This window comes from Puccinia triticina, chromosome 3A (genome assembly GCF_026914185.1).
Source record: "Puccinia triticina chromosome 3A, complete sequence".
Lineage (NCBI taxonomy): Eukaryota > Fungi > Basidiomycota > Pucciniomycetes > Pucciniales > Pucciniaceae > Puccinia > Puccinia triticina.
Window position 1 is genome coordinate 564,736 of NC_070560.1, and position 18,398 is coordinate 583,133.

General features: G+C 45.1%; 1 protein-coding gene across 1 annotated transcript; it reads right to left on the reverse strand.

The window, feature by feature from the left end:
• Positions 1–2,598: 2,598 nt before the first annotated feature.
• PtA15_3A55 (uncharacterized protein) lies at positions 2,599–3,240 on the reverse strand (the record flags this gene model as incomplete). Its single annotated transcript, XM_053167539.1, has 1 exon — positions 2,599–3,240. The coding sequence occupies one exon, from the start codon at positions 3,238–3,240 to the stop codon at positions 2,599–2,601; it is 642 nt and encodes a 213-aa protein (XP_053018247.1).
• Positions 3,241–18,398: the final 15,158 nt, after the last annotated feature.

Here is an 18,398-nt window from a genome sequence, read left to right on the forward strand (position 1 = left end):
GCCTCCAGGAATCCAAGTTCCCGGCGAACTTGGAGGATAGGAGGCCATAGCATTCAGTCTGATCCACAACGGGCTATCAAGAAATTCGATTGATTCCTGATTCTTTTCCGATACCTGCGCACAAAGCCTGATCCCTGAAAATCCAAAAAAAAAAAAAAAACACAACGCCGCCAAGGATCCAAACCATGGCAAACTCTCAAAACCACCCCACACCAGCTATCCAATTTTCGATCACACTGGCGAGTTCACTTGGATCACTTTTGAGGGCAGTCACCAGACACTTTCCCCTCCCAGCGCTGCCGCCGGCCTAGCACCGGACAGAACGCCATAGCGTCAGGATGTTGCAAAGGCAAGCCTGTCAATACTCACTGGGATGTACAAATGTTGCCTACACCACGGGTGAACTTTCAAAGTTTCATTCCAGGAATTTTACCGGATGGTACAAAAAATCAAAAGCCAATTGTCATGCGTCTGGTATGGTCAAAAAACTGAAAACCATTTGGAATGCGTCCGGTATGGTCAAAGGACAGGAATCATTCTAATTGCAATTTGAGTTAAACCCAAAACCAAAAAATAGGGTTTGCATCGGAACAAAGTCAAAATTGATTTGACTTCGTTCCAGGAAACTCCGGCCGGAATATCATTCCGGTTTTTCTCCTGGATTTTTTGGGGAAAATTTCTGTGTATGACCAATCAAGCCTTGCAGATGCAGGGCCATAGACACCAATCACACCACTTGCTGTATGGCTTTTCTAATAGCACAGTGTTCAAGGAGCTCCAGTGGGGGTGGATCAGCAACATGGTGCTGGTTTGAGCCCCCCTTTTGGCTGGGTGAGTTGTTTGGTCCTCATTTTGAGCCAATCACCACCCACCACCGCCCGGAACCATTCCAAATAGCCTTTGAAAGCAATTTGGAAAGGGGTTGGCAATTGGTGATATTTTTGGATTGCCCTCCAGTAAAACTTCCAGGAAAATTCCAGTGGAAATGCCAACAGTCTGGCAACGGTTTCCCCTTGCAGGCAGTTGAACCAAATTCATTTTGGGTGCCAATCAAAATCATTTCAAAAAGCTTCACCTGTGGTGTAGTGAAGTGGTGTTGAGATGATGTGATGTGATGTTTTTTTTCCCCTTTTTCTCATATTTTCCATTTGCTTCCATCCTGTCTTTCCATTTTCTTCTAATGTCACAATCTGTGACACTTCATCTTGTAGGTAGATTAGGTCAGTGGGCCAGACGCAGAAACTCTTCTTCATCCTTTCCGCGCACTGTCCCGTCTGGCCTAGGTTGGTGTTGTTTTTCCTTTTCCTTTTCTTTTCTTTTCTTATGCTTGCAATGAACTAACCATCCTTTCTGCACACTGTCCCGTCTGGCCTAGTTCACTGCAACAAGTGGTGGAATATTGGAGATGAGTGCGTGAGTGACGGCTGGTGTGGTTGAAGACAACAGTCTTGCAGTCCAAGTTGCCTGTGGGGGCAAGTTTCCAGCAAGTAAAGCAGAGAGGTTACCAAGGTGACAACGGGTTGGCAGCAGCTTGTGAGATTTTGCGCGCCACGGGATGGCAAGGCTTGTAGAGACTGTAAAATGAAGATGTGTCTGGTGAGAGTCAAACTCACGACCTCAGCTATGCTGAGACACATACTAGAGTGCTGCCTTTACCAACTAGGCTACAGACGCTTGTGGCTGCCAGCTGGGTGGTTGGTTTGTAGTGCTCATGGGTTGATCCAACAGCCCGCCATACTGTGGTGATACATCATGGTAGCAGACTAACAGACAACTCAACAAGGCTGACATGTCCCTTTGATGACAGTGATTAAGCTGAATGGAGTCAGGGCACCGCCAGCCCTAAGGAGAAAAAAGCGGCAATTGCTCAAGTCGGATAACCAACTGCTGCAATGAGAGGACGTACGGTTCGGGACGGTGGTGTTTTGCAAACCAGTACATAGATCAGGAAAGCCTGCGGCCAACGTGATGAACCACGACGCCGAACGTGTCTTGACAGTGTGGTGTCATTTGGTTGTTGAGGCACCGCGCCAGGGTTGGAATGGGACAACGCTCGGAAGTTGCGGCGAGCGGTAGGCTCCCAACTCGCCGCTCCCAAGACCTAGAAACCGCCATGAGGCGTGTCTGTCAGAGCCTCAGAGGAAGAAATCAGGTCATTTTTATTTTGCAAAAGTGACGGCTTCAATGGACTTTGATTTCTGATACAACTGGTAAAACTCCATATTGAAGGTACGAGATTTTCAATTTCATTATTGCCGGTTAACATCAGGTGTCAAGTGGAGCAGCTCAGCAGTTCTTCGGAGATCATGCTATCACACAGCTAACTACATGTAACCCATATGGGCAAAAGCGATTGTTACCCTCGAGCAGATGGCTAGGTGGAGGTTAAGTTAGATCATAAGATACTTTATATAACAAAATAAAGATTTATTTACAATTAGGCGATTGAGATGGGTTATAACAAAAAAGGGTTGTTTTCAGTTGCTAATGTGTTGGTGTGAGTGGTCACTTAAAGATGAAAACCAATGGTGTATTTTACTAGACGAGCATGACTTGGAAAATTTGAGGTTCCCTCCTCCCACGGCGGCCCCTCGATATTCAAAATCCTGCAGCTTTGAGGGCATCATTGATTCGATTCCATTCGGCGAGTGCTTCTTTTTCTTTGCGAGCCTTGATCTGTTCTGCTTCAATCTTCTCCTCTTCGGACATTGGAATTTGTTGATACTGCTTGCGAAGAGATGCACGTGAGGAGCTGCGCGACACCACACGTTTTATCCAAGAAGATGTGGACGGAGTTCGGGATCTTGAGCGGGCTACTACAGGTGTCGCAGTGGAATTATCTGCTTCACTTTGCGAGGGAAAGTGCTCAACATACGGTGGCGGTGGGGTCGGTGCTCGCTTGTGGCGTTGAGGACCCGACGGACCCGCGGAAGCTGGGTTTGTCGCATGGGAACTGATGTTGGTGGTCGGTGGTGGTACCCTTTGAGACCCGGAAGGCACTGATGTGTTACTTGAAGTAGATACAGGAGACATCGATTGTTCAGGTGTTTGAGGGGAAGGGTAGGTAAGAACTGATGGGATTATCACTGAGGCAGAATCGACTACATCCAGGTGATAAAGGCTATTAACAGAATTTTTTGGTTGCTCCAGCTTGGAAGCGTTTGATGAAAGGAGATCAGGTGTAGAGCGCCCAGTGCGGGTAAACGTCTGACCGTGACGGCGACTGAAGATCGAGGACATTTTATAAGCTGCCGAGCAGAACTGAGAGAAGGGCGTTAGTATGATATCATCAGCAGGTGGAATCAGGCAGAGCCCTAAGCACTTCCTAACCTGAGTTGTAAATCACCGCGGAGCTATGTATGCTTATTTGTCCTGGGCGTATGTAGAATGCTGCCTAAACAAAGCGCCAGCCAACGGTCGTACCACTGGTTTAGAGGGGACTACACATCGCGGGCAGTGCAAGGCAACAAGGGTTATCATGAGTATTAGATCATGCTGATAAACATGGATCACGGCAAGAGAAAATTCACCGCTCAAATATGTACAAAGACTTGCCGGAATGTATACATAGGCAGGATAGGAGAGAAACCTAAAAGGAGACGTGGTAATCCCTGAATAAAGCGCAACAGCAAGGCAGTTCAGCCAGGGTCAGGATGTTGGGCGTTGAAAGGGCTGACCTTGGGATGAATGCAGAGACGATTTATAAACAGCTTTTTATGAGAATGAGTGCCTCATCGAGCAAACACGAGTTCGAATCGATCAGTCGGATAGGTACATGCCTCGAACAACCGGCGAAGAGGGAAAGCGGAGTGGTATTCGCAGTTGGCTCACTACGGGGCCTATACTGCCCTTTAATGTCAGGAAGCTGAGTCGTCTAAAAGACGCTGGCCATGAGCATGTGTGAACGTTGTTTATATGTTGCTCGAAGAGAGCACCCGAGGTGTCATATATCGTATCACTATTCATACGTTCCTGGGTTGCTTTGGCAATTGAAAAGGTCTCTTGAGACTTGCAGACTGCATTGAACCTCAACAAGTTCCTGTGCCCCCATTGCCATCGTAATTAGATATCGGACGAGGTTCAGTTGCCAGATAACCGAAACTCCCAGTCCTAAATTGGGCCTCGACTGCCCACCTCTACCAACAAGGTATTCAAAAGCTGTGCACTGGATATTGCAGCAGGGTATGAGTCCATAACTTGAAAGTGCCCTTTCTCCATAAAATTGTAAGTCTGGGCCGCCCCTCTCCGGCCGGACCAACTCTCCCAGATCATCAACTCACACGAGTCACTTCAAACATGGTTGGATTTCCCGCGCGGAATATCCGGTAGCGGTCACGTGATATCCGGTAAATACCCGGAATATCTGGTCGGATTCTCGGATTGGGCTCCCCATCGGGCCCTGTCTCGCACACATCTCAAATTGATGGCACGCGAGCAAGGAACGCAGGAGGGTGCCAAAGTCCATGCGCAGGATTGGACGGGCGTGTTTCGTAGACCAATGATCCGCCCGGAATAGAATAGACAGGCCTGAGCGTTTGTCAAGAAGATAGTCTTGAGTCAATAAAGAGTATCCTCCTCAGAGACCTCTTCCCCTCGCTCACCGCTCCCCGACCGTCCATCCTAGCTGTTTCGTTTTAGACCCTTTTTTCACAACAACGTATCTAGGGGAAAAAGGTTTCAAACTCAATTTTTTTTAACCACCCACCCACCCCATTTTGAGGGCAGGCAGGGTTTTCGCCCTCAAACTCTCTCTTGAAAAATTCTACAATCAACAAAAATATCTTTTCTAGTCTGATTGAGTACTAACCCTTTGATACGCCGGATCGCTAGGAAATCAAGGGTTTTTCTACTCTCAATCTTTTCCCACACTCAGGCTAGCTGAGGACTCAACATCCCTACTAGCCCTAGAGGATGGAAAATTTACACCTTTAAGGCGCATGGCTTTGACAGCGGCGCAGTAAAAACAGGCGTATGTTTTTACACTATCCTCGACAAGAGTACTAGAAATAAACGGCAGTGAATGCTAAATGGATCATGGATGCAAAGCTGCCAACTCTCTTGCATCCATCGGGCCCTGTCTTGCCCGCATCTCAGATTGTGAAACTACCATAAAACCCCCAGTTGTACGTGCGACTTGCACCCAGAAAATGAAAATAAATGAAATAACAACAGGCCATGAACGGGTTAAGGGGCTTCTTTTTCTTTTTAAGTGCAGATTTGACTTAACATTGTGCGCTATGCATATTCAACTAGCTTACAAATTTAACTACGTAGCAGAACCACACAGCCTTAAAATTGAAAATAGAGGGGAGAACTTTCACGGGCTTTCTGGCAACAGTGGGCCGCTAAACTCAACTACACTATTTTAGCCCTAACGTTTAGCGTAGCGGCAAAAAAGTGATGTCCTTTTTTGAATAGCGTTAGCGCGCTGTTAGCGCCGCTACGCTGCACTAATTTTCAGCGGCGCTAACAGAACGCCAATTTTTTTAGCGTTAGCGCTACACTACAGCTGCTACGCTGCGCTATGTTGCGCTAAGGCGCTTTTAGCGGAAAAAGGGCCTTTTTTGCCTCAAAAATCGCTGTAGCGCAGCGTAGCGAACGCTCTTTTGCGCCCTGCGTGCTTAGCGTTAGCGCCATTGCGCAAATCTGCGCTAACGCTATGCTAAAAGCTAAAATAGCTTTGCACCCTGTGCGTGTAGCGTTAGCGCAGATGCGCGCGATTGCGCTAACACTACGCTAAAAAAAAGCGCATTTGCGCTGCGCTACGCTACGCTACGCTACGCTAACAGCTATGGTAGCGTAGCTGACCCACTGTTGTTTCTGGGAGTTTGCTTTTGAGAGTTTTTTTTTTTGCTATTTATTTATTTAGAAGAGAAGAAAGAAAAAGGAGGAAAAAGATGGGTGAAAAAGGGAAGAACCCGTGGGGAGAAGTTGGGTCCAAAGAGCTGGAAGGGGGACCTCAAAGGGTATCCCCGAATTTGCTTTCCCGTTGGAATTGAGGGAGTCTGGCCAAGAGTTTGATGAAGGATTTTTGTGGCCAGGAAGGCCAAGGGGTTGTGGAGGAGAGTTCTGGTCGTGACCGTGGTGATCCTCTTGTCGCAGAGGATCGTCCTGGCTACTGCCCTAGCCCCGGGGTACCTGGAACAAGAGACAAGGTAGTGATCCACTGTTTCAGGGACCCCACACTCCAAGCAAATTGGGTATGGAGCTTGACTGCAATTGAATTGGAAAGCATTCAAATGGATGTGCCCTGAGCAAAGTTGATGGAATGCCGCCTGGACAGGAAAGGTCATTCGTGGGGACCCTTTCCATAGTTTCTCCTTCCGGAGCAAATTGGTCTTCTCGGCTGACACGCTGCCCCTGATCGACTTGTCGAGGAGGGAAGCTCCTCTGGCCTCCGCCGCTTTTCTGTCGGCCAGCTTGTTGCCCTTGATCCTGATATGGCCCGGGCACCATCAGACCATAATCTGTGTTGAGATTGGGATAGATTCAGCTGTATCCTGGATTTGAGAAATAATGTATTGGCCTGATTTTGGAGCCCTTGGGTTCCTCAACCTGTCAATGGCCGCTTGGCTGTCCATCAAGATGATTATTCGGGCCCCGGTTACCGGGAGCTTTGCCGTGCTGCCTATATCCAGTCCAAGCCGGATGCCTACCAATTCACACTCGAAGTTGGAGGCCGTGCCCGGCGGACCTAAGAATGCAAGTTCAGACAGACTTCCATCTATTGAGACCACCGCTGCTCCTAGCCCTTCCTCTGGGTGAGCAGAGACATCAGTTAAGATAACCAGGTCAGAAGCGGGGTTTATTGTTTCAAGGAACAATACCACTGATTGTTTTGCCTCCTGCTTGCTGGCCCTGTCAACGACGAGCTCCATATGTCTTTTGGGTCGCCATGGGGGCCTGCTAACATTGAAAAAATTCACAACCTTGAGCCTTTTCTCCGCGAGGCCAGCCATGAGTACCTCCCGGTTGAGGGAGGCGTGGACCGGGCTAGGGAAAGTCCTGGCCGTCCACAACAGTTCAGTTCAAATCTGCTGCTCTATCGCTGTAGCCCTGTGAGTCACCCTAGTCAGCTTAGTCAGCTAAAAGTTTGTAATCCGGTTTATAGCAGTTGTTTTGATGCATCTGAAGGGCCAATACTTGTCGAGGTATTTGACCAGCGTGGAATTCAGAGCCCCTAACGCGAAACGCGCCGCCAAGCGTTCTATGAGATCATGTTTGAAACTTGCTGCCTGTTCAGGGAGGTGAACCAGACCTGCGCCCCGTAGAGAACCCTGGGCACGAGAACGGCTGAGATCAGAAGCCCGTGCTCCTGCTCCCGTATTCCCCACGCCAAGCTGCTGATCCTGAGGAGCTGGCCTAGAGTGTCATCGGCTTTTTTCCTAACCTGTGCGTGTTGCTTCCTGAACGTCAGTTTCTCATCAAGCCAAAGGCCCAGACATTTGACGTCCCGCTGCGGGGCCAATTCCTGGTCATTAAAGAGGAAAGGGGACTTAGCCGCTTTTGAATGTGTGAAGATCACAAATTGTGCCTTTGGGCTATCGAAGATAGCCCCATGGCTCCTGCCCCACAAGAGCGACTCCTCCCCTATCTGATTCAATCGCGCCCTGGCCTCTTCTATGGTCCTTCCCACCGAGAGGTCAACAACATCATCAATGAAGCCTAAAGACACCTCATCCCTATCAAAGTCAAATTGCCTTAGCAACAGATCGGAGTTGTAGATGATGTACAGGATTACTGATAAGGGTGAGCCCTGCGGGAGCCTGTGAGCCCCACCCTTGGGGGTCTCACAGAATGTTACATAGCCTTTCACATGCTTAGATCATCACAGACTTTTCACGAGTACATAGACTTGCCTCCTCCCCCACCTTCCTAGTCCGGTAGAGAGTTTTCCCTCTCTCCGGTCTAGCTAAGCCATTCCTCCTTTTCCCCTTCTTCTCCCTCTTCCAGTTGTACTTACAGAGAGAGTTTTCCCTCTCTCCGGTCTAGTTACCTGCAATATGGTCCCCCCACAATGGTACTAGAACGTTCTCTGGCTCTTTGCCTTGTCCCTTGCGCCCCTCGATGACAATCAGTGAAGACCCCTATTTAGGAGTCTTACAGAGCCCCTTATCAACTTCAAACTCAGCTGATTCGTAATCCGCGAGGCGAAGTCTTGTGCGTCGACCTTCCAGGAAATGGCCTACGATCTTCCACAAATAGGTGGGGCATCCCTTCCGACGGAGGGAATGAACCAGGCCGCAGGGGTTGACTGACGGGTAGGCCAACTTCCCATCTAAGAACAGAGCCGTGACTGTCTTGCCCTCCCTCCATTTCCGCTTTACCCACATAGTTAGCGCCAGCAGAGCGTCTTCACACCCTTTACCTTGGCGTCCTCCTGAGTGTCCTTTGGGGATGATGTTCTGCAATTCTGCCCAAAAAGTAAGTCGGTCAGCAATGGTTGACTCAAAGACTTTGCTGATTGTGTTGAGCAGGGCTATTGGCTGGTACATCCCTGGGTTTGTGTAATCTGGTTTTGCAAACTTCCTGATAATGACTGTGGTGGCGATGCGCCAGGCAGCGGGAAACCAGTCCTCGCGTATGCATCTGTTGAAAAGGGTAGCAAGAGTGTCAGCCAGCTCTGCCGCGCATATGGAGAGGATTTCATTGGGAATGCAATCAGGCCCTGAGGCCTTCTTCTTTGCCAGTCTACTTAGCACTTCAGCTAACTACTTGCAGGTGACGAAGGGGTATACCACAGAAGAAAAGGCCTCCACCGGGGCAACACTGGGTTGCTACGCTAACCATAGCAGTTAGCGTAGCGTAGCGCAGCGCAAATGTGCTATTTTTTAGCGTACCGTTAGCACAATTGCACGCATATGCGCTAACGCTACGCGCACGCGGTGCGCAGCTATTTTAGCTGATAGCGTAGCGTTAGCGCAGATGCGCGCAATTGCGCTAACGCTACACATGCAGGGCGCAAAAGAGCGCGCGCTACGCTGCGCTACAGCGCCTTTAGCGGGAAAAAAGGGCTTTTTCCGCTAAAAGCGCTGTAGCGCAGCGCAGCGCAGCGTAGCGACTGTAGCGGCGCGCTAACTTTAACAAAGAATTGGCGCGCTGTTAGCGCCGCTGAAAATTAGCGCAGCGTAGCGGCGCTAACAGCGCGCTAACGCTATGCAAAATAGATGGGCGCTTTTTGCCGCTACGCTAACGCGTAGCATTGAAATAGCTTAGCGTAGCGTAGCCACCCAGTGTTGACCGGGGGGACATCCGACAAGTCACAGCCACTCGATACCACTGATGTGCCTGCAAAAAGGAGCTCAGCCTTGTTGGTACATGTAGATGACATGTACAGTGACCTCGACTACGTGGCCTGTCACATCCTCTTGTAGATACTATTTAGAGTCATTCCATATGTATGTGATGAAATCATCAATTCCTTGAGCTCTACCTCCAACAGGTTATGAGCCTCTTGCTAGAGCAGCTCGAATCGTTCAAAAAATCTTTATCGTACACCCGTAGCCGGCCTTGACAAGTATTCTCTTCCGACACCGTTAACCCCAGTAGTCAACCGGCAAGCCAATAACATCTCTACATTCCCCAGATATCAGTAGCTGGCATTCAGACAAGTAACCTTTGACAAATAATCCCAAACCATTGAACATAGTAGTCAGCTGGCGAGCTCTTCTCAGACTTACATACTCCTTTCCTTTTCCCGTAAACCCTGAAAGCCGTACACAACTGATCAACAAATAGAATTTCTCGTTATAGCTCCACTGAACCTCCAACATAAAGAAACGAAATCAACATATAAATAATCAATTGACTAAGGCTTTGTTTGGAGCCAATATAAATATAGGTGATATAATCATTGGTTAATTCAATGAAAACTACAAAATTCAACATAAAGCCTCCAAATATTTTTTCTAGGCAACCTACAATACTGGTCTCTTCAATTATGAAGTCAGATTCAACTGATTCAGCCATATTCAGTACTGTAGTACCATTATATTGATTTTGACCAAAACAAAGCAATATAATGGTATTATGATGCTGAAGATGGCTGAATCAGTTAAATCTGACTTCATAGTTGATGAGACCAGTACTTTAGGTTTCCTACAAAAAAAAATTGGATTCTTTATGTTGAGTTTTGTATTTTTTATTGAATTTACAAATGATTATATCACACTGCAAGAAAAACTCTAGAAACTGCTTGCAGTTGAGATGCAGCAAGCTTGAATCAAGCCTCAGCTCAAGCTGGAGTCAAGCACCCAAATTCCATGCTGGCACACCTTGAGTGTATACCTTGTTCAGCATCCCAATGCTGAACATTCTGTAGTGATCATGCAGTAGGCTGAGGCAAATGTTCAACCTTGAAAATGAGCATCCCCCTGAGCACCCTTTTATTTTATCAAATTAAACACTCCATGTGCCATTTAATCCAGCCAGAATAACATAAAAAGGGTGTGTACACATGAAAGGGATATGTACATAAGAAATGAATATGTAAGCATGAAAGGGGAATGTGAGAAGGTGTATTAACACATAAAAGGGACATTTACACATGATGAAAAGGGTATGTATGCATGAAAGGGGTTTGTATCTATGAAAGGAGTATGTGTAGTAAGGGGTATTTGCACATGAAAGGGATATGTAAACATCAAAGGGGTATGTAAACCTGAATGATGAAAGGGGTATGTACACATTGTGAAAGTGATACATGCAAATGAAAGGGATACACGCACATGAAAGGGATATGTGCACATAAAGGGGTATGGACACATTATGAAAGGGGTGAATGCATAAAAAGGGATATGTGCACATGAAAGCGGTATGTGCACATGAAAGGGGTATGTGCACATGAAAGGGGTATATGCACATGAAAAGGGAATTTGCACAGGTATCAACTCAGTACTTTGGAGCCTGCATGTACTCAGTTTTTTGTACCTCAGACTCACTCTTGCATAAATTATACAATGTGCATGGAATCAACCAGTGCTTGATTCTTGCATGAGGCACAGCTTGCTTTGAGCTCTTGCATCTCAAATGCAGGCAGTTTCTAGAGTTTTTCTTGCAGTGTCACCTATATTTAAATTGGCTCCAAACGGGGCCTAAATATAACAAAAGAAAAAAAATCAAAAAAAAAAACTTTCCTTTTATCTTCCCAATTATCCGACCGAACTCAACCATTGGAAGAACAGTTCCAACATAAATCCTAGCCTTGTTCACTATCCCCACGGTTTAATTCTGAAAGTGTTACTCTCTAAGCGAGCTCGTGGTGAATATCCTGCAGATATTTGTGTTGGACTTATCACCCATAGCTGCGACACCGCTGAAAGATAACATTCTAACACTACCAAGATGGATGAATTTGCTATGTTGTATATTGATCAATATAGTGCATATTGATCAATTTATATTGATCATTTTTTTTTTATTCTTCTTGATACCTTTGTCTGTTTTCCATGTCTCCTTAATACTATTCTATAATCTCTCTCCTTCCCCCTGTGTTAGCTTCAAGCCACAGGAATCATTTTTTTTTTGCCTGATAACATTCATAAATTTCTACATACACCATTCAATTCTTCCTGAAAAAAAAGAAATTACAAGTTTTAGGATTAATCTAGGGTGGCTGAGGGGTCTCATTTTTTTTTTCTTTTTTCTTTACTTCAACAATTGATGTTATCAGAAGTCTCCAAATTGACTTTTTTTTCAAAAAAGGAAAAACATTGACCCCTGAACTCTCTCATGATACCATCCTGCACACATTTTTGATTTGAATGGTTGAACTTGCTCAAGATATTGCATATCATACTTGAAGTGCTACATGCATAGGAGGCCTTTTTGAAATTAGTTTACCATGGTTTAGCATAATTTTGTCAGGTTCTTTTTTTTATCTACTTTTGTTATCAACCACAGATTAATGAGGAATATTTCCACATAAAATTTCATTGGACAATTTTTGTGCATATAAAACCCAGAAATATTGTATTTGGGGTCACATCCATTATGCCGCAGCAACGGTGAAACAGATACTATACAATACAGTATCTTCAGATACTTGTGTATTGTATCTGTTGAAAAATACAAAATTGTAAATACAAATGTATTGTATCTGCCTGAAGATACAATACCATAGTATTGTATCAACAAATTATTAAAGCTTGATTTTCTTGTTTTTGGCCACTGTGGACTGTATACAGAAAAACTATCAAAAAACGTAAAAATACAGTATCTTGTATTGGGCTGTATTTGCAACAAGATACCAAAGTTTGAATACATTTGTATAGTATCGGTCTTTGAATACAATACAAATAAATAGTATTGGGTGCAAAACAGATACAAATACAGGCAGATACAGATACATGTATTGTATTTGTTTCACCGTTGGCCGCAGCTACAATCTGATCAGTTGCCAAATCTCACTACTTGGTTAGTTTCTTGGTATTTCTGCAACTATATCTCAAGACAGCCTGGGAATTTTTCCATGAAATTGGTACCAAAACGTTTAAAAGCCCCCATAGATTCATTGTGTACCTTGAATGACCACAAAACCCCCAAATGTAGCAGCTACAATCTGATCAGTTGCCGGATCTCACTAATTTGGTAGTTTCTTGGTGTTTCTGCCACTATATCTCAAAGCAGCCTGGGATTTCTTCCATGATATTGGTATCAAAATGATCAATAGCCCCTGAGGATTCATTGTGTACTTTAAATGACCACAAAACCCCCCAATGTAGCAGCTACAATCTGATCATTTGCCAAATATCACTAATTTGGTAGGTTCTTGGTGTTTCTGCCACTGTATCTCAATGCAGCTTGGGATTTCTTCCATGATATTGGTATAAAAATGATCAAACTCTCCCAAGGGTTCATTGTGTACCTTGGCTGAACACAGAATCCCGAAATGTAGCCCCTACAATCTGATCAGTTGCATAATATCACTAATTTGGTAGTTTCTTGGTGTTTCTGCCACTATATCTCAACACAGCCTGGGAGTTCTTCCATGATGTTGGTATCAAAATGATCAATAGCCCCCAAGAATTCATTGTGTACCTTGAATGACCACAAAACCCCCAAATGTAGCAGCTACAATATGATCAGTTGCCAAATCTCACTACTTTGTTAGTTTCTTGGTACTTCTGCAACTATATCTCAGCGCAGCATGGCAGTTCTTCCATGACATTGGTACCAACATTATCAAATGCCCCTGAAGATTCATTGTGTACCTTGAATGACCACAAAACCCCCAAATGTAGCAGCTACAATGTGATCAGTTGCCAAATATCAATAATTTGGTAGTTTCTTGGTGTTTCTGCCACTATATCTCTGCGCAGCATGGGAGTTCTTCCATGATATTGGTACAAAAATGATCAAATTCTCTCAAAGATTCATTGTGTACCTTGAATGACCACAAAACCCCCAAATGCAGCAGCTACAATGTGATTGGTTGCCAAATATCAGTAATTTGGTAGTTTATTGGTGTTTCTGACACTATATCTCAGCGCAGCGTGGGATTTCTTCGATGATATTGGTACCAAAATGATTAAATGCCCCTGAAGATTCATTGTGTACCTTGAATGACCACAAAACCCCCAAATGTAGCAGCTACAATGTGATCAGTTGCCAAATATCAATTTGGTAGTCTCTTGGTGTTTCTGCCACTATATCTCAGCTCAGCATGGCAGTTCTTCCATGATATTGGTACCAAAATGATCCAATTCCCTCAAAGATACATTGTGTACCTTGAATGACCACAAGAAGCCGAAATGTAGCAGCTACAATGTGATTGGTTGCCAAATATCACTACTTTGTTAGTTTCTTGGTACTTCTGCAACTATATCTCAGCGCAGCATGGCAGTTCTTCCATGATATTGGTACCAACATTATCAAATGCCCCTGAAGATTCATTATGTACCTTGAATGACCACAAAACCCCCAAATGTAGCAGCTACAATGTGATCAGTTGCCAAATATCAATAATTTGGTAGTTTCTTGGTGTTTCTGCCACTATATCTCTGCGCAGCATGGGAGTTCTTCCATGATATTGGTACTAAAATGATCAAATGCCCTCAAAGATTCATTGTGTACCTTGAATGACCACAAAACCCCCAAATGTAGCAGCCACAATGTGATCAGTTGCCAAATATCACTAATTTGGTAGTTTCTTGATGTTTCTGCCATTATATCTCAGCGCAATCTGGCATTTCTTGTGACAATAAAGACTGCATGTCACACGATCTCCAAGAGGCTGGGTTAGGTTTGAAGGATAATCAACCGGTTACCCTCAAGGTTTGACTATTATACTTTAGGTTTTGCTCTTCTCATGTATTGCTAGTCAAACCTTGTTCTTCACTGTTCCACTCTTCCTTCTTCTCTACACAACTCATCATATCGTGTCATCCCTAATACCTTGTTCAGGTATTAGTTTATTTGCTTTTGCTCACTCATCGGAGTCTCATCTCTCCTCATTGCTCACCCGCTGTCATCTGGTTTCTCATAGGTTCAGTTCCATTTCTTCTTCTCTTTATCTCTTGTTACTCAACATGCAATACACAACTCATCATATCGTGTCATCCCTAATACCTCATTCAGGTATTAGTTTATCGGCTTTTGCTCGCTCATCGGAGTCTCATCTCTCCTCATCGCTCACCCGCTGTCATCTGGTTTCTCATAGGTTATGAGCCCAGCTCACTGAGCAGAGGTTAGATACAGAGACTTACGACAAGGCACAAAGGTTGAATTAACTTTTACCCTGGCCAAACATCCAAAACTTCCTGGCGACTTTGGGCTATATTCTCCCGAAGCTACCCCTGGACCCGTTTCCTCAGACAATCCATCAACCAGTACTTCTTTTGAGCAAGAAGCAAAACCCAACATCAAATCTTTGGTCTCATCCTTATCATCCAAAGACTCGACATCTACTTTCCATTTAGAAGACCTTGTTCCTCCTATCATGGCTGCTGAATTGTCTTCCTCAAGCAGATCCGGTCCAACAGGAATCGAACTGTGCACCAAGAAATTAAATCACATTAATTTTACAACCTGGCGTTTTGACATTCAATGCACTTTAGGATTCCTGCGTCTAGACAAATTTCTCAAGACTCATACTTCTGCTTTAATTTCTCGACCTGACTATCAACAGAAAGTCAAACAAGTAACTAACTATATTTGACTTCATCTGTCTTGAGTTGAGGCTGTTCGTTTCATTCCCAATCTGGATGTTTACGACCCTGTTGCTCTCTGGGATGCCATTCGAGATCATTACGCTGAAAGCTCCATTGAAAATTCAGCTAATCTCATGGACAAGCTACACAATTTCACTTTCCCCGAAGACACCATGGCTGAAAACATTGATGAATTTCGGAAAATTTTTCAACTCATGATTGAAGTCAGCACCAAAGATTTTGACATTAAAAGTCTTGAACTAGTCTGGATTTTCTTCGTCCTTAAGTGACTCCCTTCTTTGTACACCACTTTCCGAGCTTTTCAATTTTCTAGTATGAAGAAAGTTAACGGTATTCTACCTAACATCACTATGACTCAGTTTCTTACCAACTTAGAAACAGAACTTCGTCGTCAACTTGAAACTGCCGCTCAAGTTACAGCAGCCGCAACAGCGTTAGCTGTATATCAAAATCAACAAGCCTCAAAGAACAAAACTTCTGTTTCTCAAGGATCGTCTCAAAAGAACAAATATTGTCGACTTACTTGTTGATCTGGAGTTCACAATCCGGACACCTCACATACTGAAGAGGAATGTCATCAACTTCATCTGGACAAAGCTGTGGCTTATCATCAAGCTGCAATAGACCGAGTCAATTCAAGCGCAAATGCCTCAAATCGGGCTCTTCTCAGCGTTAATTCTGGTGTTTCAGATGCCATTGTCTTCAATAGTGGCGCTTCCGGTCATTACCTCAAATATTGGGACTACTTCACCTCATTCACTCCGATTGTCTCTTCAGTCTACAGAGAGAACAAAGCCTTGATTCCTATCCTTGGTGTTGGCTCAGCTGTCATTCATGCCATGACTGGTCCGATTTTGATTACCAAAGCTTTCTTTGTGCCTGAACTCTCCAATTCCTTAATTCCTCAGTCTCACTACATTCGACTAGGCTATTCCATTATCTCTTCCCTTAACGGATCATCCTTCAAATGTCAACGCAAAGATCATCTATTATGCTCCGGTACCACCACCGACAATGTTCTGTTAATCAAAATGAACACCCTCAAAGCTCTGAATGTATCCAAAGTTCCTTCACGCTCTGCTTTGGAACTTCATTGCGCTCTGGGACATCCCAGTCTACCCTACTTGAAGAAGGCTTTTCCAAACATGTCTTTCAACTCAATCAAATGTCCAGTTTGCGATGTCTCCAAGATGCACAAAGTTCCTTTTTCTGGCTCGTTTCCTTCAGTTTCCAACACGCTCGACTGTATCCACATGGATTTGTGTGGCCCAATGTCTCATCCTTCTCGCGGTGGAAATATTTATTTCCTCAAGATTGTCAATGGCTACAGCAAATTTCGCTTCATATTTCCTATGCGCCGTAAGTCTGACACATATTCGACATTTGTAAGGTTTCTAAACCAAGCTGAAACCTTCACTGGACACAAACTTGTCTTGGTCGTTTCAGATAATGGGGGAGAATTTGTGAATACAAGCTTTCAATCTCTCCATGCCAAAAAAGGAATTCAGCATCTCACTTCCGCTCCCTCACCAGGGGGGGATGTGTGGCACTCTTCAGAGAGTGCCGGACCGTAATTCTGTCTGTCACGGTGTCTGAAGTCAGTCTGATGTCTGCCCGGGATCAGCAAGAAGTAACTTCTATATTCATGTTCAAACATTGCCAAAGGCAGGAGCAATGTGAGTATATGTTGATCTGAAATCAGTCTGAACTCATGAAGATTTTGTGCTGACATGAGATGTAGGTTTAACCCAATGTCATTTTAATTCCAGTGCATTGTTTGCTTCATCCACATCACCCCATTCTGCCATACATTGCTCTTTTGTGGTGTGGCGGTTACGTGGTTCAGTGTACTCCTTGAGATGGTTGGGTGGATACCATGATTGACCACTCACACTTGAAGTGTCTGAATGTATTACTGGCAGGTAATTAGGGACAATTCTTGGCAGGTTTAGGACAGCTTTCACCACACCATCCACTGTAATTAGGCTATTTGGCTTGCATTCACCTCCAGATCACAGTGCAACAGTTGATAATGTAATGTACCCTGGTAGCTCTATGGTTTGATGAGTGTGTCTCAGCAATGTGAAAACCGACAAAGCCTCTGTGAACTGTGGCCAAAGGTGGATCAGTTAATTGCCCCTGAGGCGGCCTGGTTGACCAGATGTCTGGCAGCTCCAACATATTTGTCATCTTCTGAAGAAGTGTTTGCTTGTGCCACCTGAGAGGTGATGGGGAAGATGTGCACCACAATGAACAGGTCATTGGGATTCCCTGTCAACAGTGAGTTGTGTGCCCCCACTGACACTTGGGGTGACTTCCACCACCACAGCAGTCATCCAAAATGATACACGAGCTACAACCTTGTCCAGCACATGTTTCAACAGCAGGAGAATCTTGCAGGTGGGAGTGGAGCCACTGTGAAAAATGAATCTGAAGAAAATGACAAAAATATGGGTGTGAGCATGTATTATCAAAGTTTGCTCCTGGCACGGTCACAGCACTGCCTGGTGTTTGGTGATGTATGTGCTGTTGGCCAAACAGGAACCGATATGATCCTCAGGTTTGTTTTTCTCCTTGGCCCAGATTTGCACTGACTGAGGTGAAGTTTTCGGGCTACGGAGTTGAGCAAACTTCACACAATTTTCAAGTGCCCCCAACTCACATATGCCCGACCTGGCTGAGTGTGGGAACTAACATCTGCCACCCACAACGACTCGGACTTTCAGATAACTTCCCCAGAGGCCTAGTCCAACCAAATCACCTGCCCGATCCTCAATCCATCCGTAGCCATGAGAAGTGCATATTGTCTTGGACAATTCATCGCACCGGTGTCGCCGTCTCCGCCCTCTTCTAACACAGACCATCACCCCCAGGTGGGCTTCCTCCAACGAGGTCATCAAGAATTGCATGTGTATTGTGCACCGCGGCAGAAAATTGGTCGCCTCAGCTCTCTGGCGAGTGAGCACCTTGGTCCCTTGCTCGGACCGATATCTTCGTGTTCGACCCTAGTCACAAGTAACGAATTCTCATCAAGCGATCCCGGGATCATGAAGGTGCGCGCCTTCGTAGTGAGCCGTCGTGGTGTTCCACCTGAGCTGCGAGGTTGTGTCTTCAGCCGTGCCGAAGATATTCACCGTGTCCAGATGGCCTTTAGGGCTGCCAACATAGATCTGACCCCAATATGGAACTACAACCCAAGTGTCTTCTTTGACATCCCGCAGGTTGAGT